General features: G+C 42.9%; 1 protein-coding gene across 1 annotated transcript in view; it reads left to right on the plus strand.

Annotated features, from left to right (window-relative positions):
* TEX10 (testis expressed 10) overlaps positions 1-24,066 on the plus strand; it is a 196,880-nt gene that overhangs the window by 85,329 nt on the left and 87,485 nt on the right. The window contains exons 7-9 of the mRNA XM_040432491.1: positions 2,618-2,793; positions 15,569-15,746; positions 19,824-19,912. Of these exons, the coding sequence (XP_040288425.1) occupies positions 2,618-2,793; positions 15,569-15,746; positions 19,824-19,912 (443 nt within the window). The remainder of the gene's footprint in view (positions 1-2,617; positions 2,794-15,568; positions 15,747-19,823; positions 19,913-24,066) is intronic.

Below are 24,066 nucleotides of genomic sequence, written 5' to 3' on the forward strand. Positions count from 1 at the left end.
CATGGTTGCTAGGTCACGATCGGGCTGAGGACCCGTTCTGTACTATTTTCCCTTATAACATGGTTATAAGGAAAAATAATAGCATTCTGAATACAGAATGCAAAGTAAAATAGTGATGGAGGGGTTAAAAATAAAAATAAAAATTAACTCACCGAGTCCACTTGATTGCGTAGTTGCGGATCTGTCTTCTGTAATGTAGAGCTGCCGGCTAAGGACCTGTGGTGACGTCACATCACATGGTCCAATCACATAGTCCCTCACCATGGTGATGAACCATGTGATTGGACCATGTGATGAGCACAGTGACGTCACCACAGGTCTTTTGTCAGGTCCTGAAGATAGAACAGAGATCGGCAGCTATGGAGCAGGTAAGTTAACTTTTTTTTTAACCCCTCCATCCCTAATTTACTTTGCATTCTTTATTAAAGGGAGTCTGTCACCACTATATGACCATATACAGCACTTACATGGCGCTGTAGCACACCTATACATGATTCTAATGGTACCTTTGTTATTTTCTTTAGACATCCAGAAGCAGGAAAAACTACGTTTATTTCATATGCAAATGAGCACTCGCAAGTGCCCAGGGGCGGTGTTCCGTGTGTAGGTGCCCAGGCTGCTCTGCCTTTTTAACAGTTACTCCTCCCCCAGCCTCTTCCTTTGCCCGACCTCCTATTCCCTTGCATCATCCCTAGGTCCGGCCGAGATCCCGCGCCTGCGCACTGCTTCGCCGGGCCGGGGCATGCACACTGCAATGCCAATTTTGGGTACAGCATCAATTCAACTAGTGCGCATGCGCCAGCCGGCGAAGTAGTGCGCAGGTGCGGGATCTCGGCCGGACCTAGGGATGATACAAGGGAATAGGAGGGCGGGCAAAGGAAGAGGCTGGGGGAGGAGTAACGGTTAAAAAGACAGAGCAGCCTTCGCACCTACACACTGAACACCGCCGCTGGGCACTTGCAAGTGCTCATTTGCGTATGAAATAAACTTCGTTTTTCCTGCTTCTGGATGTCTAAAGAAAATAACAAAGGTACCATTAGAATCATGTATAGGTGTGCTACAGCGCCATGCGAATGCTGTATATGGTCATATAGTGGTGACACACTCCCTTTAAGAATTCTATTATTTTCCCTTATAACCATGTTATAAGGGAAAATAATAAAATCTACACAACACCTAACCGAAACCTGAACTTCAGTGATGAAGTCCAGGTTTAGGTCTGGGTACCAAGCATGCCGATTTTTCTCACGCGGGTGCAAAACGCATTAAAACGCTTTGCACTCGCGCAGAAAAATCGCCCATTTTACCGCAAAGCACCCGCATCTTATCGGGCCCTCACGCCACGCTCGTGTGAAAGAGGCCTTAGGGTACATGTACATGGAGAAAAAGTGCACTGAAGCCACTTATCTTTCACCACAAATTGCTGTGATTTTTGTGATGCAGATTTTATAGGTGAAGCACATTAAAATTCAGCTGTAAAAAAGTTTTGAAACCGCAGCAATTAGCATGGGCCTACAGTAAAGCAAATTGCTTGTTTAGTTATGTATTTTCAGTTAGAAAAATATATAGCACTATGGTGACCGTTTTAAATAAAAAATAAAAATTCTGTTTTGCTGCTTTGCATGCCAACATCCTTGCTTTTGTTTATTTTCCTGTTACTCTAGTAGTATGACTGCTTTTTTTCTTTGCGGTCGCAGTATTTTTCAGTGGCACTATTTACGGTTTACTGAATGCATGACTCATAACTGCCATTTATTAAATAAATTGTCAAACTTAGGGTCCATTCACACGTCCATATGTGTTTTGCGGATCCGCAAAACACTGACACCGGCAATGTGCGTTCCGCATTTTGCGGACCGCACATGGCCGACAAAAATAGGACATGTTCTATTTTTTTGTCCACAATTGCGGACAAAAATAAGACATGTTTATTTTTTTGCGGATCCGGAAGTGCTGCTGTGGACAGCACATTCCGGCCCCATTCCAACCGCTGGAAAAGAAACCTGGAAGAATAAAATCAGGACACTTCAGTGCAGATTTTCTTTCCATCTGGAGGGCACAGTCTGGTTGGGTCCCTCAAGGGGGCTGAAGATTGCAGCACTCCTAAATTTAGGGCTGTGAGTTGGGTTCCCTGCGATGTTAGGAAAGGGTTTCCTGGGAGGCATAAGGCTTCATGGCGCTTACTCCACATTCCTCCCTTTTGAGTACAACTCCAGATGTGCTGGAACCTCTTTGGAGGGAATGCAGATGCCCTTGCAGCAGGTGTAAATTCCACTGAGCAGAATGATCATTGCAACATCCCTGGGGACCATTATTCTGGCGCACAAGCTTTGACGCGCATGTGACTTCCCATTTCGTGCGGCGTCACTTGCATTGATTGAAGTTCCCCGGGATGCGGAACGCACATGGCCGGTGTTTGTGTGTTGCGTATCCGCAATTTGCAGACCGCAAAACACTTGCGGATGTGTGAATGGACCCTTATAGTTTGGTTTTCAATTTCATATATTTTTTTTTTTCTGCTAATGTTAGAGAATTTCAAATAACTTATATTAGGTTGTGAACCTATAAACCATTGAACTGTCCATTGTCATAATACTACAACTTTTTTTTTTTTCAGAAGTCGAAGTAAAGTGTTATCCCGCTGGCTTGCAAGTCTCCCAATACAGCTTGTTCATCTTGGTGCAAGAAATCATCAACTTTCTGCCCTTATTATTGATACTATTTATATTGCTGCAGCTCGATCAAACAAAGAACTGCTTCAGAACCTTCAGACAGCTGCATGTCAAATTTATGGTATTTTTTTATTTTATTTTTGTGTATGTGTGTGTATGTATGCATGTATATGTGTGTGTGTGTTTATTTATTTATTTATATATATATATATATATAATCTCAAAATGTGCAGGTATATAATTCAGAAAGTGCTATTCAAGTATGGTGGCACGGTTTGTATAACTGCGTTGCTCATGCTGTAGTAGCTGTTGAAGTACAGAAAACCTTTTTATTCTCAGTATTTTAAGGCTATGTCCTTTTTATTATGGGTTAAATGAGGGAGATAAGAAAATAATTGATGAAAAAGAAATGTAGAATTCTCTCCTGGGTTTTGAACCTGGGACATTAACATGCAAGGCTGACCGCTTATCTTCAGGCTGCAGCCTTAGGGCTCATTCACACGACCGTGTGAAAACCGTGCCCATGCGGTGGACCGCAAATTGCGGTCCGCAATGCACGGGCACCGTCCATAGTGCTTCCGTCCTGTTCCGTTATTCCGTTCCGGATTTGTGGACCCATTGAAATGAATGGGTCTGCATTCGTGATGCGGAATGGCCACGGAACGTTGCCCGTGTATTGCGGATCCGCAAATGCGGTCCTCAATACGGCAACGGGCTTCAATATGTATTACTGTATTTTTGCCCTATAAGATGTAGCTGCCCATAAGACGCACCTATTTTTCATTAGACCTCATATCAGACCCCCAATCAGATCAGATGCCTATGTTTATCAGAGCTCAGAGTAGACCAAAGAAAAAAATCAACTGTCCTTTTCTGCTCCGGACGCCACTGCCATTCCTGAGATCTAGCGCTCTTCCTGGTCTTCCTGACACACTATGCTATGACTCGATATTGCACAGCGTAAGTGCGCTGACGTCCTGTGCACAGGTCACAGACCAGCTTGCGGAGCCCTGCAGGAGAACAGGAAGCGGTGAGTACAGAGCCTGCGCTGCCCTCTGGTGCTCCAACCTGCTCATTTGCATGTGGATAAAAATACTTCTCTTCAGCTGTTTAACATAAACATAAAAGAAATGTATCCTTTTAATCAGCATGATCATTCCTACCAGGGGGTATACCTGGCTTAAGAGGGTTAATCATGCTGCGAGAGGCTCTTTAAAGGCTATGGACATCTTTGTGCCATATAAATCTATAACCCCACTTGTTTACTGGTATCAGGTTTGCTTCACATGCACTCAGAAATGATCTTCTATGAGATTCACTCCCTGTTTGTCATGTCTTCTCAGCTCTGTGGGTGTTCCTGTTGCTTTCACATGCACGAGCACAGCTCTGCTGCCCCTCCCTTCTCTGAGATAACCCAGCCATGCCCCTTATACATCTCTTACATATTGTCCATTCCCATTCATCTCTGATCGCTCTCCCCCCGCCTTCCATCCTCCGCTCGCTGCTCTCATACATCTTACATATTGTCCATTCATCTCTGATCGCAAGTTGAGATGAATCGCCAGAGCTCTGTCATTAGCATACAGTAGACATGGCAGGGCTGATGATGAAAGTGCAGATGCCTGGGATGTGTATTAGGACCTGTAAAACACATCACAGGCTGGGGTTGTCATTAGCAGGGAGAGGGAGACAGTGAGCGCTCCCATGGAGGCAGGAGGAGTTACAGAAAGTCTGTCAGATGATGGATTCTCTGTAAATTCACTAAGAACAGCCTGCTGTGGCTAGGAAGCACAGCAGGCTGTAAAACGAAAAAAGATAAACAGAACCAATTGAAGAAATTATTTTCTCCACAAAATAATTTTATTTAATTTTTTTACAAAGGTGTCCATATCCTTTAATACACTAATTAGAGCTTCAGTGATGGGGAACCTTTTAGAGACCGAGTGCTGAAACTGCAACCCTACAACCCACTTATTTATCGCAAAGTGCCAACACTGCAATTTAACCTGAATACCAATACAGTGCATCAACCATGTTCTTTATCATTCACGTAGAGTTGTTGCGATACCAATTTTTTATTATTCGATTTCGATTCCATAAAAAAGTATGGCGATACTCGATACCACGCGAAAAAATAAACCAAAAAAGCCATGTGCATTCCGCATTTTAAAAAATGGTGAATCGCACAGTATTATAGATTTTTTTAAAATATTTTAATAGTTTGGACTTTTCGGTCATGGCGATATGTGATCTGTTTATTTATTGTTTATATATTTTGTGTGTGAAATTGGGAAAGGGGGTGATTCATACTTAATAATTTTTTATTTTTTTTTACTTTTATTTTATTTTTTTTTACACTTTTTATTTAATAACCATTTCCCCTTTTAGGGGCTAGAACCTGGGATCTTTTAATCCCTTGTCCTATTCACCCTGATAGATCTCTGTGTAGCCTAATACTTAAAGTCTGGACCCAGGAAAAGTCCTATCATTAGTGGCGCAGTGCGCCCGCCCCTCTCTCCGTTCATTGGTGGAAGCGGCAGCAGCAGCACAGGGGGGAGGGAGAGACTGCTTCCTTCTCCCCTGTGCTGCTGAGGGAACATGAGTGCACTGACAGCAGCGCGCTCATGTTCTGTGATACTAGACTGCGCAGCAGCGCAGGCCAGTATCGAAAAAATGGAAATCCCGGTATCGTATCGATACCGGGAAAAAGGTATCGATTAGGTATCGAAATTTCGATACCCGCAACAACCCTACATTTACCTATAATAGCCTGCCTGCATTCAATGCGTTACCGGTGCTGTTCATAGTGCCCCCTGCGCTGATGAATGGCAGGAAAGTTCTAAGGCTTATTGGTACACCGTAGACTTTTTCCAGGGTGCGGGTGCCCACAGAGAGGGCTCCGAGTGTGCCATAGAGTATGTGACCTAGATAGGCTTGAGCAAATCGACCTTCGGATCAAAGTTCTTCTCGCCCGAAGTTTGCGTATTGAAAAACTATTTAAAATAGCAATCTGAACTGGACTTTGGTACCGAGGTACCAGCCAGTACCAAAGCTCAGTTCGGATTGATATTTTAAATAGTTTTTCAATACGCAGATATGTATACAGTAGGAATTAACCAAAGTCTTGCGCGACTTTGGGCGAAACAAACTTTGGCTCCCCGGAGACAATACATTTTAATGCTGTATAGATACATCATTAAAATTGAAGCATTCGAACAAATCGGCGCATGAAAATTCCCTTTTGGGTTTTCCCACTGCCGAGATCATCACAACAGCAGAGAAACTGGGAGCTACAGTATGTGCACAAATTACTGAATCTATGGGACGTGTGTGGGATTACAGTTCTAGGCCAGGGCACAATGAATATTAGTCACGTCTCTTTCACTTGAATAAAAGGGCCAAAGTATGGAAAGTGGAGGAGCTGCAGTGCACTGAGGGGCTAGGGCACATCTTTCCATGCACTGATGCCCTAATTTGTGTGATTATTAAAACTAAGGATTGGATTTTGCCACTAGATTTATTCTTTTAATCAGCATGATCATCCTTACCAGGCAGTATGCCTGGTTTGATGGGGTTGATTCAGTCCTCTTAAAGTTTCCATTGTGCATTTAGGTGGTTGTGTATAAATTGATACAGTCTATAAAACATGCAGAGCTGTATGTTACCACTGCATGTGTTTTCCACCTTGTATGACCCTTGAAAAACTGGGGGAGATTTATCAAACTGGGGTAAAATAGAACTGGATTCCATCTTTTGTTTTCCAGAGGTGGAAGCTTATTGGTTGCAATAGGCAACTAAGCCAGTTCTACTTTACACCAGTTTAATCCATCTCCCCCACTGTTTTCAGGATCTTTGTTATACAGATGACATAATTGCTAAAAAGCACCAATGGAAGCTGTCACATGCTCCAGTTTATAAGGAAAATTGAAAATTTCCAATTTCAGTAAAAAAAATTCCTTTTCCACAGCAGAAGGCTTGAGAATTAGTAAGATTTCCCTCTAACCATAGCTTTTGCGCTTTATTCACCCAATAACCTGGAACCATTCACTCTCTGGTGGGATCTGTTAGGATTCCAAGATATTTTTTGTTAGGAGTCTTTGAAAGAGTCTTCTAATGTAGATGTGACCAGAGCCTTAGTAAATAAGACCTGCAAAGCCCCTGTCATTAAACCCCTCAGGTGCCACAATCAACACTGATCGCGGCACCAGTGAGTGAAGGTAGAGGGATGCAGCTCCCCCCTCCTTCCTTCAAATCGGAGCCCCAGCAGTGAAATTGCGGGCTCCGATTGGTTGCCATGGCAGCCTGGACGCTGCTGAAGATATCCAGGCCTGTCATGGCTTTCTCCATACTGAGCTACGCACGAGGCATAGCTCAGAATGGAGTGTGTGAAGATCCCATGTACTAGGCCCCTAAGGAGGTTAATAGTTAAAAAAAACAAATAAAAAAACAAATAAAAAAAAAAAAAATATATATATATATATATATATATATATATATATATATATACTCACCTAAAGAATTATTAGGAACATTATACTAATACGGTGTTGGACCCCCTTTTGCCTTCAGAACTGCCTTAATTCTACGTGGCATTGATTCAACAAGGTGCTGATAGCATTCTTTAGAAATGTTGGCCCATATTGATAGGATAGCATCTTGCAGTTGATGGAGATTTGAGGGATGCACATCCAGGGCACGAAGCTCCCCTTCCACCACATCCCAAAGATGCTCTATTGGGTTGAGATCTGGTGACTGTGGGGGCCATTTTAGTACAGCGAACTCATTGTCATATTCAAGAAACCAATTTGAAATGATTCGAGCTTTGTGACATGGTGCATTATCCTGCTGGAAGTAGCCATCAGAGGATGGATACATGTTCTAATTCTGTTTACACCAAATTCGGACTCTACCATTTGAATGTCTCAACAGAAATCGAGACTCATCAGACCAGGCAACATTTTTCCAGTCTTCAACAGTCCAATTTTGGTTAGCTCGTGCAAATTGTAGCCTCTTTTTCCTATTTGTAGTGGAGATGAGTGGTACCCGGTGGGGTCTTCTGCTGTTGTAGCCCATCCGCCTCAAGGTTGTGCGTGTTGTGGCTTCACAAATGCTTTGCTGCATACCTCGGTTGTAACGAGTGGTTATTTCAGTCAACGTTGCTCTTCTATCAGCTTGAATCAGTCGGCCCATTCTCCTCTGACCTCTAGCATCCACAAGGCATTTTTGCCCACAGGACTGCCGCATACTGGATGTTTTTCCCTTTTCACACCATTCTTTGTAAACCCTAGAAATGGTTGTGTATGAAAATCCCAGTAACTGAGCAGATTGTGAAATACTCAGACCGGCCCGTCTGGCACCAACAACCATGCCACGCTCAAAATTGCTTAAATCACCTTTCTTTCCCATTCTGACATTCAGTTTGGAGTTCAGGAGATAGTCTTGACCAGGACCACCCCCCTAAATGCATTGAAGCAACTGCCATGTGATTGGTTGACTAGATAATTGCATTAATGAGAAATAGAACAGGTGTTCCTAATAATTCTTTAGGTGAGTGTGTGTGTATATATGTGTGTGTGTGTATATATATATATATATATATATATATATATATATATAGAGATATATATATATATATATATATATATATAGAGATATATATATAGAGATATATATATATATATATATATATATATAGAGAGAGAGAGAGAGAGAGAGAGAGAGAGAGAGAGAGAGAGAGAGAGAGAGAGAGAGAGAGAGAGAGAGAGAGAGAGAGAGAGAGAGAGAGAGAGAGAGAGAGAGAGATAGAGAGAGAGATATATATATATATATATATATATATATATATATATATATATATATATATAGAGAGAGAGAGAGAGATATATATATATATATATATATATATATATATATATATATATATATATATATACAGTGGGGGAAATAATTATTTGACCCCTCACTGATTTTGTAAGTTTGTCCAATGACAAAGAAATGAAAAGTCTCAGAACAGTATCATTTCAATGGTAGGTTTATTGTAACAGTGGCAGATAGCACATCAAAAGGAAAATCGAAAAAATAACTTTAAATAAAAGATAGCAACTGATTTGCATTTCGTTGAGTGAAATAAGTATTTGAACCCTCTAACAAAAAAAGACTTAATACTTGGTGGAAAAACCCTTGTTTGCAAGCACAGAGGTCAAACGTTTCTTGTAATTGATGACCAAGTTTGCGCACATTTTAGGAGGAATGTTGGTCCACTCCTCTTTGCAGATCATCTCTAAATCCCTAAGGTTTCGAGGCTGTCTCTGTGCAACTCTGAGCTTGAGCTCCCTCCATAGGTTTTCGATTGGATTAAGGTCCGGAGACTGACTAGGCCACTCCATGACCTTAATGTGCTTCTTCTTGAGCCACTCCTTTGTTGCCTTTGCTGTATGTTTTGGGTCATTGTCGTGCTGGAACACCCATCCACGACCCATTTTCAGTTTCCTGGCAGAGGGAAGGAGGTTGTCGCTCAGGATTTCACGATACATGGCTCCGTCCATTTTCCCGTTTATGCGAATAAGTTGTCCTGTGCCCTTAGCAGAAAAACACCCCCAAAGCAAAATGTTTCCACCCTCATGCTTGACGGTGGGGACGGTGTTTTGGGGGTCATAGGCAGCATTTTTCTTCCTCCAAACACAGCGAGTTGAGTTAATGCCAAAGAGCTCTATTTTGGTCTCATCAGACCACAGCACCTTCTCCCAGTCACTCTCTGAATCATTCAGGTGTTCATTGGCAAACTTCAGACGGCCCTGCACATGTGCCTTCCTGAGCAGGGGGACCTTGCGAGCCCTGCAGGATTTTAATCCATTGCGGTGTAATGTGTTTCCAATGGTTTTCTTGGTGACTGTGGTCCCTGCTAATTTGAGGTCATTAACTAACTCCTCCCGTGTAGTTCTAGGATGCTTTTTCACCTTTCTCAGAACCATTGACACCCCACGAGGTGAGATCTTGCGTGGAGCCCCAGAGCGAGGTCGATTGATGGTCATTTTGTGCTCCTTCCATTTTCGAACAATCGCACCAACAGTTGTCACCTTCTCTCCCAGCTTCTTGCTAATGGTTTTGTAGCCCATTCCAGCCTTGTGCAGGTCTACAATTTTGTCTCTGACATCCTTGGACAGCTCTTTGGTCTTTCCCATGTTGGAGAGTTTGGAGTCTGCTTGATTGATTCTGTGGACAGGTGTCTTTTATACAGGTGACTAGTTAAGACAGGTGTCCTTAATGAGGGTGACTAATTGAGTAGAAGTGTCTAACCACTCTGTGGGAGCCAGAACTCTTAATGGTTGGTAGGGGTTCAAATACTTATTTCACTCAATGAAATGCAAATCAGTTGCTATCTTTTATTTAAAGTTATTTTTTCGATTTTCCTTTTGATGTGCTATCTGCCACTGTTACAATAAACCTACCATTGAAATGATACTGTTCTGAGACTTTTCATTTCTTTGTCATTGGACAAACTTACAAAATCAGTGAGGGGTCAAATAATTATTTCCCCCACTGTGTATATATATAGAGAGAGAGAGATATATATATATATATAGAGAGAGAGAGATATATATATATATATATATATATATATATAGAGAGATATAGAGAGATATAGAGAGAGAGATATATAGAGAGAGAGAGAGATATATAGAGAGAGAGAGAGAGAGATATAGAGAGAGAGAGAGATATAGAGATATAGAGAGAGATATATAGAGAGAGAGAGATAGAGAGAGAGAGAGATAGAGAGAGAGATATAGAGAGAGAGAGATATAGAGAGAGAGAGAGAGAGAGAGAGAGAGAGAGATAGAGAGAGAGAGAGAGAGATAGAGAGAGAGAGAGAGATATAGAGAGAGATATAGAGAGAGAGAGATATAGAGAGAGATATAGAGAGAGAGAGATATAGAGAGAGATATAGAGAGAGAGAGATATAGAGAGAGAGAGAGATATAGAGAGAGAGAGAGAGATATAGAGAGAGAGAGAGATATAGAGAGAGAGAGAGATATAGAGAGAGAGAGAGATATAGAGAGAGAGAGAGATATAGAGAGAGAGAGAGATATAGAGAGAGAGAGAGATATATAGAGAGATATAGAAAAATCCAACGGGGGCACCATCCAGAGAGCGGGTGCAATGTCCAACAATGGGTTTCAGCAATACCCAATATTATAAAAAAGAAAAAAGTTGGACTGCACTCCTGAATTGTAGTGAAAACAATAAAACTTTATTCACCCATATTGTGGCAAACTTGCGACGTTTCGGCTCACATGAGCCGAAACGTTGCATATATATATGCAATGTAATATATTATATTTAAATCACCGAAACCCCCCCCCCCCCCCCCTTTTTCCCAATTTTACATATAAAAATAAACAAACATTTTGGGTATCGCCGCGTCCAAAAATGTCTGAACTATTAAAATATATATATTTATTTTAATAGTTCATGCATCGGCATTCACCGCACAAGATTTAAATTTTTTTTAATATACACTGCTCAAAAAAATAAAGGGAACACAAAAATAACACATCCTAGATCTGAATTAATTAAATATTCTTCTGAAATACTTTGTTCTTTACATAGTTGAATGTGCTGACAACAAATTCACCCAAAAATTAAAAAATGGAAATCAAATTTTTCAACCCATGGAGGTCTGGATTTGGAGTCACACTCAAAATTAAAGTGGAAAAACACACTACAGGCTGATCCAACTTTGATGTAATGTCCTTAAAACAAGTCAAAATGAGGCTCAGTAGTGTGTGTGGCCTCCACGTGCCTGTATGACCTCCCTACTACACCTGTGCATGCTCCTGATGAGGTGGCGGACGGTCTCCTGAGCTATCTCCTCCCAGACCTGGACTAAAGCATCTGCCAACTCCTGGACAGTCTGTGGTGCAACGTGACGTTGGTGGATAGAGCGAGACATGATGTCCCAGATGTGCTCAATTGGATTCAGGTCTGGGGAACGGGCGGGCCAGTCCATAGCATCAATGCCTTAGTCTTGCAGGAACTGCTGACACACTCCAGCCACATGAGGTCTAGCATTGTCTTTTATTAGGAGGAACCCAGGGCCAACCGCACTAGCATATGGTCTCACAAGGGGTCTGAGGATCTCATCTCGGTACCTAATGGCAGTCAGGCTACCTCTGGCGAGCACATGGAGGGCTGTGCGGTCCTCCAAAGAAATGCCACCCCACACCATTACTGACCCAATGCCAAACCGGTCATGCTGGAGGATGTTGCAGGCAGCAGAATGTTCTCCACGGCGTCTCCAGACTCTGTCACATGTGCTCAGTGTGAACCTGCTTTCATCTGTGAAGAGCACAGGGCTCCAGTGGCGAATTTGCCAATCTTGGTGTTCTCTGGCAAATGCCAAACGTCCTGCACGGTGTTAGGCTGAAAGCACAACCCCCACCATATCACCCTCATGGAGTCTGTTTCTGACCGTTTGAGCAGACACATGCACATTTGTGGCCTGCTGGAGGTCATTTTGCAGGGCTCTGGCAGTGCTCCTCCTGTTCCTCCTTGCACAAAGGCGGAGGTAGCGGTCTTGCTGCTGGGTTGTTGCCCTCCTCCACGTCTCCTGATGTACTGGCCTGTCTCCTGGTAGCGCCTCCATGCTCTGGACACTACGCTGACAGACACAGCAAACCTTATTGCCACAGCTCGCATTGATGTGCCATCCTGGATAAGTTGCACTACCTGAGCCACTTGTGTGGGTTGTAGACTCCGTCTCATGCTACCACTAGAGTGAAAGCACCGCCAGCATTCAAAAGTGACCAAAACATCAGCCAGGAAGCATAGGAACTGAGAAATGGTCTGTGGTCACCACCCGCAGAACCACTCCTTTATTGGGGGTGTCTTGCTAATTGCCTATAATTTCCACCTGTTGTCTATTCCATTTACACAACAGCATGTGAAATTGATTGTCACTCAGTGTTGCTTCCTAAGTGGACAGTTTGATTTCACAGAAGTGTGATTGACCTGGAGTTACATTGTGTTGTTTAAGTGTTCCCTTTATTTTTTTGAGCAGTGTATTTATATAAAATAAAAAATCTTGTGCGGTGAATGCCATAGCGGAAAAAAAATGAAAAACGCACAAATTTTTTGTCATTTTGGCCCCCAAAAAATTAATAACAGTGCTCAAAAATGGTACCAATAAAAAGCTCAAAAAAACAAGCCCTCATACAGCTCTGTAGACTGAAATGTAAAAAAGTTATGGTGGTCAGAATATGGTGATGCAAAGAAAATGTTGATTTTTCTAAAGGTTTTTTTTCTTTAGTAGTAAAACAAACAAAAAAACTATCTAAGTTTGGTATCGCCGCATTCGTATTTAGCGGCAGAATAAGAACATCAGGTAATTTTTTGTACGTTGTGAAGTCTGTGATGTCAAAAACCTTGCCGGAATTCTGTTTTCTTTTCATTTTTGCCACACACAGAATTTTTTTTCCAGTTTTCTAATTCAAGACATGGTAAGGCTTCTTTCACACTCGCGTTTTGTGCGGATCAGTCTGCGTCCGTTCAGAACGGATCTGTTTGTATTATCTTTAACATAGCCAAGATCCGTCTTGAACACCATTGAAAGTCAATGGAGGACGTATCCGTTTTCTATTGTCAGTGAAAACGGATCCATCCCCATTGACTTACATTGTGTGCCAGGACGGATCTGTTTGGCTCAGTTTCATCAGACGGACACCAAAGCGCTGCAAGCAGCGTTTTGGTGTCCGTCTCCAATGCGGAATGGAGACTGAACTGATGCAAACTGATCTGTTTTGGATCGCTTGTGAGATCCCTGAACGGCTCTCACAACCGTAAAGCCAAAACGCGAGTGAAAGTGGCCTAAATTAAATGGTGGCATTAAAAAAACGCATCTTGTCCGGCAAAAAATAAGCTCTCATAACTATGTGAAAGGAAAAATAAAAAAGTCATGGCTATTGGAACATGGGGAGGAAAAATCAATAGTTTAAATACTACGAAGAGGGCAAAAACGTGTAAACTGAGCCACAAACAAAACGCCACACTTCGGTAAGAAAGTGGTAAATACAAACTTTATTAAAGGTAAAATATTACAATACAGTACATAGATAATTATTTTAGACAGCAGCCATGACAAAATGGAGGACACAAAACCAAGGAGGAGGCTGAGGGGTCAGCACATACGGGACAATGCGAACAGCATAAAAAAAGCAGGCATCCACAGGATCATCCCCGGAAGAATCCAGCGTGTCTGGCAAAACGGTGTTGGGAGGCGGCGGCTGAGGAGCCAGCACACGGCGGGTATTTACTACATTTATGTTTTTCCACATGTCACTTTTGCTCTTTCCTTTTTCCTTGGTTTTGTCCCGGAGTTTCATGCACCTTATAGACAGGTGAATGTGGATGCCTGCTTTTTTCATGCTATTCGCAGTGTCCTGTATGTGCTGACCCCTCAGCCTCCTCCTTGGTTTTGTGTCCTCCATTTTGTTATGGCTGCTTTCTAAAATAATTATCTATGTACTGTATTGTAATATTTTACCTTTAATAAAGTTTGTATTTACCACTTTCTCACCGAAGTGTGGCGTTGCAATTTGTTTGTGGCCCAGTCTTATATATGTAAAGGAATTGCACAGAAAATAGACGTTTATTGAAATGCTAAACTTTGTACAGTAACTCAGTGACAGGCTGTTGTGCAGATGGGATCGCCAGTATTTACAACTAGCACTGTAGCTATAAAGGCTCATGCACACAAACCTCTTTTGTCTGCATACCATCCACATTTTTTGCGTGTCGGATGCAGACCCATTGACTTCAATGGGGCCGTAAAAGATGTGGACAGCAAAAAGCAGGCTACGGTCGTGTGCATGATCCCAACAAGTACATTCATTGGTGGCCAGTGGGCCCCCCCTCCCTCCCCTGTATTACTGTGCATTCATTGGTGGCCAGTGGGCCCCCCCTCCCTCCCCTGTATTACTGTACATTCATTGGTGGCCAGTGTGCCCCCCCCCTCCCTCCCCTGTATTACTGTACATTCATTGGTGGCCAGTGTGCCCCCTCCTAAATAAAACCCCCCCCCCCCCCCATATCATTGGTGGCAGCGGAGAGTTCCAATCGGAGTCCCAGTTTAATCGCTGGGACTCCGATCGGTAACCATGGCAACCAGGACGCTAGTGCAGTCCTGGTTGCCATGGTTACTTAGCAATTTTAGAAGCATTATACTTACCTTCGCTGTCTGTGACCGGCCGGGAGCTCGTCCTACTGGTAAGTGAAAGGTCTGTGCGGCGCATTGCTTATAGCACATTGTGTGCCATTCCTGTCAGTTATGTGGCTCATCTAGCGATTCCATTATTTTCATTGTTCTGCACCTATAACTGAGTAGAACAATGAAAATACTAATGCCCATGTGAATGGAGTCTTAAGATGAAGAAAACGGACTTTGGATTTTTTTCTTTGCTCTGGATTAACATTAGGATATTTGGCTGAAATGGATTCCTTCTGCGCCCTCCTCCCCCCCCAAAAAAAAGGTGGTTTCCAAGACTCTATACTCCTGATCTCTCCTCCAGATAGGTTATCAGTATCTGGTGGGGGGTCTGACACCTGGGACCCCCACCAATCAGCTGTTTGAGAAGGCACCGGCGTTCCTGTGAGCTCCACGACCTTCCTGCTCATCAAGCACAGCACTATTCATTTGATGGCTGCTGTGCTTGGTATTGCAGCTCACCTGGCAGGGGTCCTGGCTGTCAGACCATCACCAATCAGATGCTGATGACCTATCCAGAGCATAGATCATTGGTGTATAGGTCTCAGAAAACCTCTTTAAGCCTGTATGGCCTACTGTAGTCATTGGTTGAGATTTTCATTTGTGGTATCTTTTTTTTTTATTATTTTTTGTCTAGAACCGGAAGATGGTTTTTTTGCACATCTGCCAGAAGATTTGCAGCTGAAATTGGTGCAGCTGTTGTACTTTATTCCCGTGTTGTCATCTGATTTGCTAGCCCGTTTGAGCCAATTCTGCATTACTGAAAGATTTTCGCCTAAACTAATTGCCAAGCTTATTGGTATATTCCACGCTCGGTGAGTAATTTGCATCATGTTATGTATGATATTAATGTAAAATGTTTTATGATTTTACAGTTTTCAGATCACTAATTTTAAAGGTGTTTTCCTGTACTATTGATTTTTAAGCATATGCTCTTAGCTTGCCCCCTTGAAATAGAAGATTTATAATTACCTGCTCCACCCCGCTCTGGTCCTCTGTACTGTCCCCATCTTCCAGTTACAGTATTGTTTACATTTAGCAGTGCATGGACATCTTCACCTGCACAGCTCCAGCCAATGACTGGCTTTAGTGGGTCATATTGCTTGTGGCCACATCACTGCTGAAGCCAGTCCCAATGTAATATTATCCCACTTCTTGTATTGCTATACAGCCTCTCTGGGGGGTGTATTTCCACTGTAACTGTGTCTACTATGTCTGCCCCAGTTACATGAGAAATCAATAGTGAAGAAAAAAAAGTGAAGTTAAATGTCCACCAGAGGTCTTGTATGACCTTATGGGGGACACAATTGTAAAAAAAAAAAAAAATTCCCCCTTTAAGATACCGTATTTTTTGCCCTATAAAACGCACTACTTTTAAAAATTAAATAAACATTGGCCAAAACTAAACTTTTAGTTACCTCACCTCCCAAATAACATAATGTTAATTGATCAAAATGTCGTATGTACTCCAAAATGGTAGCAATAAAAATGTCACCTCATCCCACAAAAAATAATCCCCCACACAAGACCATAGCCAGAAAAATTAAAACAAAATGGCTCTAAGAAAATTGCAGTACAAAAACATGATATTATTTTCTAAAAATGCTCTTATTGTGTAAACTTATTTTTTTATTTTTTTTAGTAAAAAGCATTTGGTATGGCCGCGTCTGTAACAACTCGCTCTACAAAAATATCACATAATTTACCCCATCAAGTGAACGGCGTAAAAAAACAAAAAAACTAAACTAATAAACATTATGCCAAAACAGCATTTTTTAGTCACATCACAAAAAATTTTATATCAATCAAAGTCGTATGTAGCCCAAAATGGTAGCAATAAAAAGTCAACTCACCCTGCAAAAAACAAGCCCTCACAGAAGATTATAGCCAGAAAATTTTTAAAAAATATAGCTCCAAGAAAATGGCAACACAAAAACATGATTTTTTTTTCTTCTTCTAATAATGTTCTTATTGTGTAAAACGTAAAAATAAATTAAAAAAACATATTTTTCATTGTTGCGTCTATAACGACCAGATATGCAAAAATATCACATGATCTAGCCTATCAAGTGAACGGTGTAAAAAACAATATATAGAAAAATGAGTTCACCTCCCAAAAAAAGAGAAAATCTACCAGAAAGGCAAATGTGCACCAAAATGGTGCCAATAAAAACTACCCGCAAATAAGCCCTCACGCAGATCAGTCAGGAAAATAATAAAAAGTTATTTCTCTTAAAAACCATGACAGAAAATTCCATGTTAGAAAATCCAGATGCCGCTCCTTCCCTTCTGAGCCATGGCATATCCCCAAATAACAGTTGAGAAAATGGGTAGCAAATTGTGGGGGAATATTCTCCTGTTATCTTTTTGTGGAAAAAAAAGTTTGGGCCTAAAGCACAATTTTCGTGTAATAAAAATAAATGTAATTTTTCTTTTTCACAGCCAAGAGTTATAATTTCTATGAAGCTCCTGTTGGGTCAAAGTGCTTGCTACACCCCTTAAAAATTCCTTTGGTGGTGTAGTTTACAAAATATGGTCACTTTTGGGAGATTTTCACTGTCTGGGTACCATGTTTCAAATGCAACATGGCGCTCTAAGACCATTCCAGGAAAATCTGCCTTCCAAAAATCATATGGCACTCCTTGCCTTCTGTGCCCTATCGTGTGCCCATACAGCGGTATACGACCACATATTGGGTGTTTCTGTAAACTGCAGAATCAGGGTAATAAATATTGAGGTTTGTTTTGTTGTTAACACTTGATGTGTTACAGGAAAAAATTGATTAAAATGGAAAATCTTAAAAAAAATTAACTTTGAAATTTCACCTCTATTTTGCTTTAATTCTTGTGGAATACTTAAAGGGTTAACATTTCTAAAACCAGTTTTGAATAGTTGGAGGGGTGTTTCTAAAATAACATATTTATGGGTGGTTTCTATTATATGAGTTTCACAAAATGACTTCAGAACTGAACTGGTACTTAAAAAAACTGATTTGGGAAATTTACTGAAAAATTTCAAAAATTTTTTCTAAAATTCTAAACCTTTAACCCCTTAGGGACCCATGACGTATCGGTACGGCATGGTTCCCGAGTCCTTAAGGACCCATGACATACCGGTACGTCATGTGGTGTTCCGATCACCGCCGCCTGGCGGGCGGTGATCGGAACAGGGTGCCTGCTCAAATCATTGAGCAGGTACCTCGGCTAAATGCGCGGGGGGGTCCCGTGCCCCCTTCCCCCGTGTCAGCTATCGCCACAAACCGCAGGTCAATTCAGACCTGCGGTTTGCGGCTTTTCTAAGTTGCAGCGGTGGTGCCATCAGGTCCCCATGGGGCTGTGGGGGGGACCCGATGGCATGGAAGGCAGCGCGGTGCCCTCCGGTGAAGAGCCTGTGAGATCCAGCCCCCTGGATCTTACAGGCCGGAAGCTGTATGAGTAATACACACAGTATTACTCATACAGCCAATGCATTCCAATATAGAATTTCTACTCTAGGGGTGCATCAGGGGGGCTTCAAATGGGACATGGTGTCAAAAATAAACAGTCCAGCAAAATCTGCCTTCCAAAAAACGTATGGCATTCCTTTCCTTCTGCGCCCTGCCGTGTGCCCGTTCAGCAGTTTACGACCACATATGGGGTGTTTCTGTAAACTACAGAATCAGGGCCATAAATATTGAGTTTTGTTTGGCTGTTAACCCTTGCTTTGTTACTGGGAAAAATGAATTAAAATGGAAAATTTGCCAAAAAATTGAAATTCTGCATTTTCATCTCCATTTGCCAATAACTCTTGTGGAACACCTAAAGGGTTAACGACGTTTGTAAAATCTGTTTTGAATACCTTGAGGTGTGTAGTTTCTTAGATGGGGTCACTTTTATGGAGTTTCTACTCTAGGGGTGCATCAGGGCGGCTTCAAATGGGACATGGTGTCAAAAAAAACAGTCCAGCAAAACTTGCCTTCCAAAAACCGTATGGGATTCCTTTCCTTCTGCGCCCTGCCGTGTGCCCGTACAGCGGTTTACGACCACATATGGGGTGTTTCTGTAAACTACAGAATCAGGGCTATTAATATTGAGTTTGGTTTGGCTGTTAACCCTTGCTTTGTAACTGGAAAAAAATTATTAAAATGGAAAATCTGCAAAAAAAGTGAAATTTTGAAATTGTATCTCTATTTTCCATTAATTCTTGTGGAACACCTAAAGGGTTAACAACATTTGTAAAATCAGTTTTGAATACCTTGAGGGGTGTAGTTTCTAGAAAGGGAGTTTTCTATTATGTAAGCCTCACAAAAGTGACTTCAGACCTGAACTGGTCCTTAGAAAGTTGGTTTTTGAAAATTTCAGAGAAATTTCAAAATTTACTTCTAAGCCTTGTAACGTCCCCCAAAAATAAAATGTCATTCCCAAAATGATCCTAACATGAAGTAGACATATGGGAAATGTAAAGTACTATTTTTGTAGGTATTTTTTTATAAAAAAAAAAATGAAATTATTTTACTCCATTTTACCAGTGTCCTTAAGTAGTTAAATCAAATGCAAAAACGTAGACCTCTGTGTTTTCTAGGCCAGCGGAGACTCCCTGACTGTTAGAACAATGGATAACATTTTCTGTCCATTATATGTACTGTTTACAGTAAAGGTGACTATTGTATGTCACCTAGGTCTACACAGAAGCGCCTGGAAAATAAATTTCCATCAATCTGTTTACATGGTGAAAATTGAGTCCAAATTTGAAAAAATTCATAGGGAAGGTTTACATGACGTAAGAAACTACATGAGCAAAGGTGTTAAAAACCATAGTAATCCTGATAGCTCCTTGGGCTCAACTGGATGGATTTGTGTATTTTTTTTTTCAGCCTTACAAAGGGTTACTAAGACATTAATTCTTAATTACAGGTCTTCATTTGGAAATTGGATGTGTTCCGCCTTTGAAAGTACAATATTTGATGTGGACTATTTCAGTTTTTTGTTCTCAACACTTATAGGTAAAGTATGTTTATAATTTTAGATTATAGTTATGTTACTAATGTTAAAGTATTACTTTTACACTTGGGGTCCATTCACGCGTCCAACTGTTTTGCGGTCCACAAGTTGCGGATCCGCAAAACACGGACACCGGCCATGTGCATTCCGTATTTTGCGCACAGCACATGGCCGACACTATAATAGAAATGCCTTTTCTTGTTCATATCTGCGGACAAGAATAGGACATTTTCTATATATTTTTTGCGGGGCCACGGAACAGAGGTACAGTGTGCTGTCTGTATCTTTTGCAGCCCCATTAAAAATGAATGGGTCCACACCCATTCCACAAAATTGCGGAACGGAAGCGGACCCATTTTACGGACGTGTGAATGGACCGTTATCCTATTTTTATTCCAGATAACCTTTTCACATAAACTAAACTCTCACTTTCTACGTTTGTTTGATCTAAAAAAGGAATTAGAATAGCTTTTAAGACAATGAAGTTTCATAGAAAACAAGGTGGATTAGGTTTACCTAACTTAAGAAATGATTACAAAGCATCAATATTGGACCAAATTTAATTCTGTTGGTCACCCATCCCAGGTAAATTCTGGATCAATATCGGACAAGAAATTATACAGAGATTTTTTTTTATTTGTGTATACGTTGGCCCCAACTCTAAATTCTCCTACATAGACTACTTAACGTTGTTGGTAAGAATTTATAGGCAATCCCTAACCATACAAAAGCAGTTAAAATCCTGTTGTAGGTTCTGTCTATATACCCCTTACTATTTTAAATGTCACAGCTTGGTCAGACACAAGGATCACGTTTTTAGGGGATCTATCATCTAGCCATAATTTACAGAAAGATGAATTTTATAATGAATTCCAAATAATGGCATTTCTGAAACAAACCACCTACATATTATTAACAGCAAGGGCGGCCACCGCTCCATTCAATGTCAGTGCTCTGCTATATTAGGCAATCCCATTGAAAAGAATGGAGGGCGGACGCAAATGTGTGGTGCTCCCAATAGCACTTTGCATGCTTCATTCTAAGTATAGGTCCGGGTCCCATAGGTGGGACCCGCACTTATCAGACATTGTAAGCATATACTAGCTGCCAATATCCAAGGTGGGAATTAGGGCTGCAGTAAACTATTATTTCAGTAATAGAGTATACTATTGATTATTTTTTACGATTAATCGAGTAACCTAATAAAAAATGAATTAATAGACCGTTTTCTTTCATAAAAACTCATCAGACACCCTGCTATAAGTCTCCAATACCCTTTGTTCCCCCCAGTGCCATCAGCTCCACTATCCCCCAGTGCCATCAGCTCCACTATCCCCCAGTGCCATCAGCTCCCCTATCCCCCAGTGCCATCAGCTCCCCTATCCCCCAGTGCCATCAGCTCCCCTATCCCCCAGTGCCATCAGCTCCCCTATCCCCCAGTGCCATCAGCTCCCCTATCCCCCAGTGCCATCAGCTCCACTATCCCCCAGTGCCATCAGCTCCACTATCCCCCAGTGCCATCAGCTCCACTATCCCCCAGTGCCATCAGCTCCACTATCCCCCAGTGCCATCAGCTCCACTATCCCCCAGTGCCATCAGCTCCACTATCCCCTAGTGCCTTCAGCTGTCCCCCACCGCCATCAGCCCCTCCATGCCATCCATTGCTATGTCCCCCACTCCCCCAGTGCCGTCAGATTAGGCCCTCCATGTCCCCCAGTGCCGTCAGATTAGGCCCTCCATGTCCCCCAGTGCCGTCAGATTAGGCCCTCCATGTCCCCCAGTGCCGTCAGATTAGGCCCTCCATGTCCCCCAGTGCCGTCAGATTAGGCCCTCCATGTCCCTCAGTGCCGTCAGATTAGGCCCTCCATGTCCCCCAGTGCCGTCAGATTAGGCCCTCCATGTCCCCCAGTGCCGTCAGATTAGGCCCTCCATGTCCCCCAGTGCCGTCAGATTAGGCCCTCCATGTCCCCCACTGCCGTCAGATTAGGCCCTCCATGTCCCCCACTGCCGTCAGATTAGGCCCTCCATGTCCCCCACTGCCGTCAGATTAGGCCCTCCATGTCCCCCACTGCCGTCAGATTAGGCCCTCCATGTCCCCCACTGCCGTCAGATTAGGCCCTCCATGTCCCCCACTGCCGTCAGATTAGGCCCTCCATGTCCCCCACTGCCGTTTTCCCATATCATCACCATGACGGCCACAAGGAGATTGACCCATGACCTCTGTGGGGGCAGGAAACAGAGAAGAGGTTAAATTGCCCCCTCCCACCACCACACCTCAGTGTTCCTGTCCCCACTGTGGCCAGGGTCAGAGAAGAGTCTCCCTGCGGACGGCAGGGAGATGAAGATAGGAAATAGTCTCCTTTTTTATTTTTCTTTGTCTCCAGGAGGGTCCGAGGACGGTCTCCTGGTTATCTGAAGCTCATCGGAGCTCCCCCAGTCCGCCGGCGGCCGCGTGCTTATGCTGGGCTGGGGGATATCGGGAGGTCTCGCTCCGGCTGGTCTGGAGCCTGCTCCCGGGCCGCAATCTCCTCCTCCCCTGTGGGTCGGGCTGGTGCGGCCGGCGTGTGCGCACGCCGACGTCAGTGACGTCACTTCCGGGTTCGGTCATGTGACGCAACCCGGAAGTAAAGCGCAGGAGGCTGAGCAGTTTGAATAAAAGGCGGGACGGCCATGGGAACGCCGATCTGGGGTCTGTGAGTACTGCAATTGCTTTGCTTGGAATATGTCAGGTCCTGAGATACAAACTGTTATGGAGCTTGATGCCCCCTCTCTGCCTCCTGTAAGTATCCCTCTGGGGGTCCGCTTTTCTTATAGCACTGTATTTTTACTAGGCCTATTTCTGATGCCTCTATTCCATATCTATTTCAGGCTAAAGAGGCGCAAAAAAAGTTTAATAAACCTCCTCGCTGCATCTCTTGTGCTAAAAGACTGCCTGAGGGATATGGAAAGAAGCTGTGTAAAGCAAGTATTTCTGATGTGGTCCAGCAGGAACAGTCGTCCCTTATGGAGAATATCAGATCTGTGGTTCAGGAAGAAATTAGGGCCGCTAGAGTTGCTCAGTCTGATCCCCAGGACGAGCCCTCTCGCAAGCGTCCGCGTTCTAGGATTATTACCTCTGGATCCGAGGATGCCGACGATAAAGCCTCCACTTCCATGCAGTGGGAGGATGATCTCTCTCTCTCTCTGAAAGGAGAAATATACGAAAATAATAAGAAATTTTATTTTTCCTCTGAAGAGATGAGTGACTTATTAAAGGCAGTCAGAACAACAATGGGGATTGAGGAAACCCCTAGGTCCTTATCCATTCAGGACGAAATGTTCGGGGGACTCAAGGTGAAAAAATCCAGGGTCTTCCCCATAAACGAACACATTAGACAAATGATTCTGGAGGAATGGTCAGAACCAGAAAAACGTTTGGGGATTTCCAAAGAATTTAAAAATCGACTGTTGTTCGACCCCTCTCAGTCTAGGTTGTTCGACGAGACCCCTAAAATAGATGTGCAGGTGGCGAAGGTTAATAAAAAAACTGCCCTGCCGTTTGAGGATGCCGCCCAATTGAAAGACGCTATGGAGCGGAAGGCAGATGCCCTTTTAAGGAAAGCTTGGGAGGCCTCCATGTTTAACATCAAGACCAACATCGCAGCAACGTCTGTCGCCAGGTCTATGTACTTATGGTTAGGAGAGCTTGAGAACCACCTAAGCAGTAAGACCTCCAGGGAAGAAATCTTGCAGTCCATCCCGCTACTTAAATCAGCTACGGGGTTCCTGGCAGATGCATCGGCTGAGTCTATTAGATTCTGCGCTAAGGAGGCAGGGCTTTCCAATGCAGCTCGTCGGGCTTTGTGGATGAAGTCTTGGTCGGGCGATAGAGTTTCTAAACAGAAGTTAATATCTATCCCCTTTTCAGGAGAATATGTATTCGGGCCGGTCCTAGACGAAATTCTTGAGAAAGCGGCCGACAAAAAGAAGGGATTCCCTGAGGAAAGGTCCTTTAGAAAGAACCAGTCCTTTCGGTCTTACGGTGGACAAAACAAGTCTGTTAGAGGGAAAGGCAAGTCAGGCCGCTGGTCTTATCCCAAAGGGGGTAGAGGGAGAGGCTTCCTTCTCAAGCCCCAATCCAAATTCGAGGACAAACAATGACGCCATTGTAGGGGGG

The sequence above is a fragment of the Bufo bufo genome, chromosome 5 (genome assembly GCF_905171765.1).
Source record: "Bufo bufo chromosome 5, aBufBuf1.1, whole genome shotgun sequence".
NCBI lineage: Eukaryota > Metazoa > Chordata > Amphibia > Anura > Bufonidae > Bufo > Bufo bufo.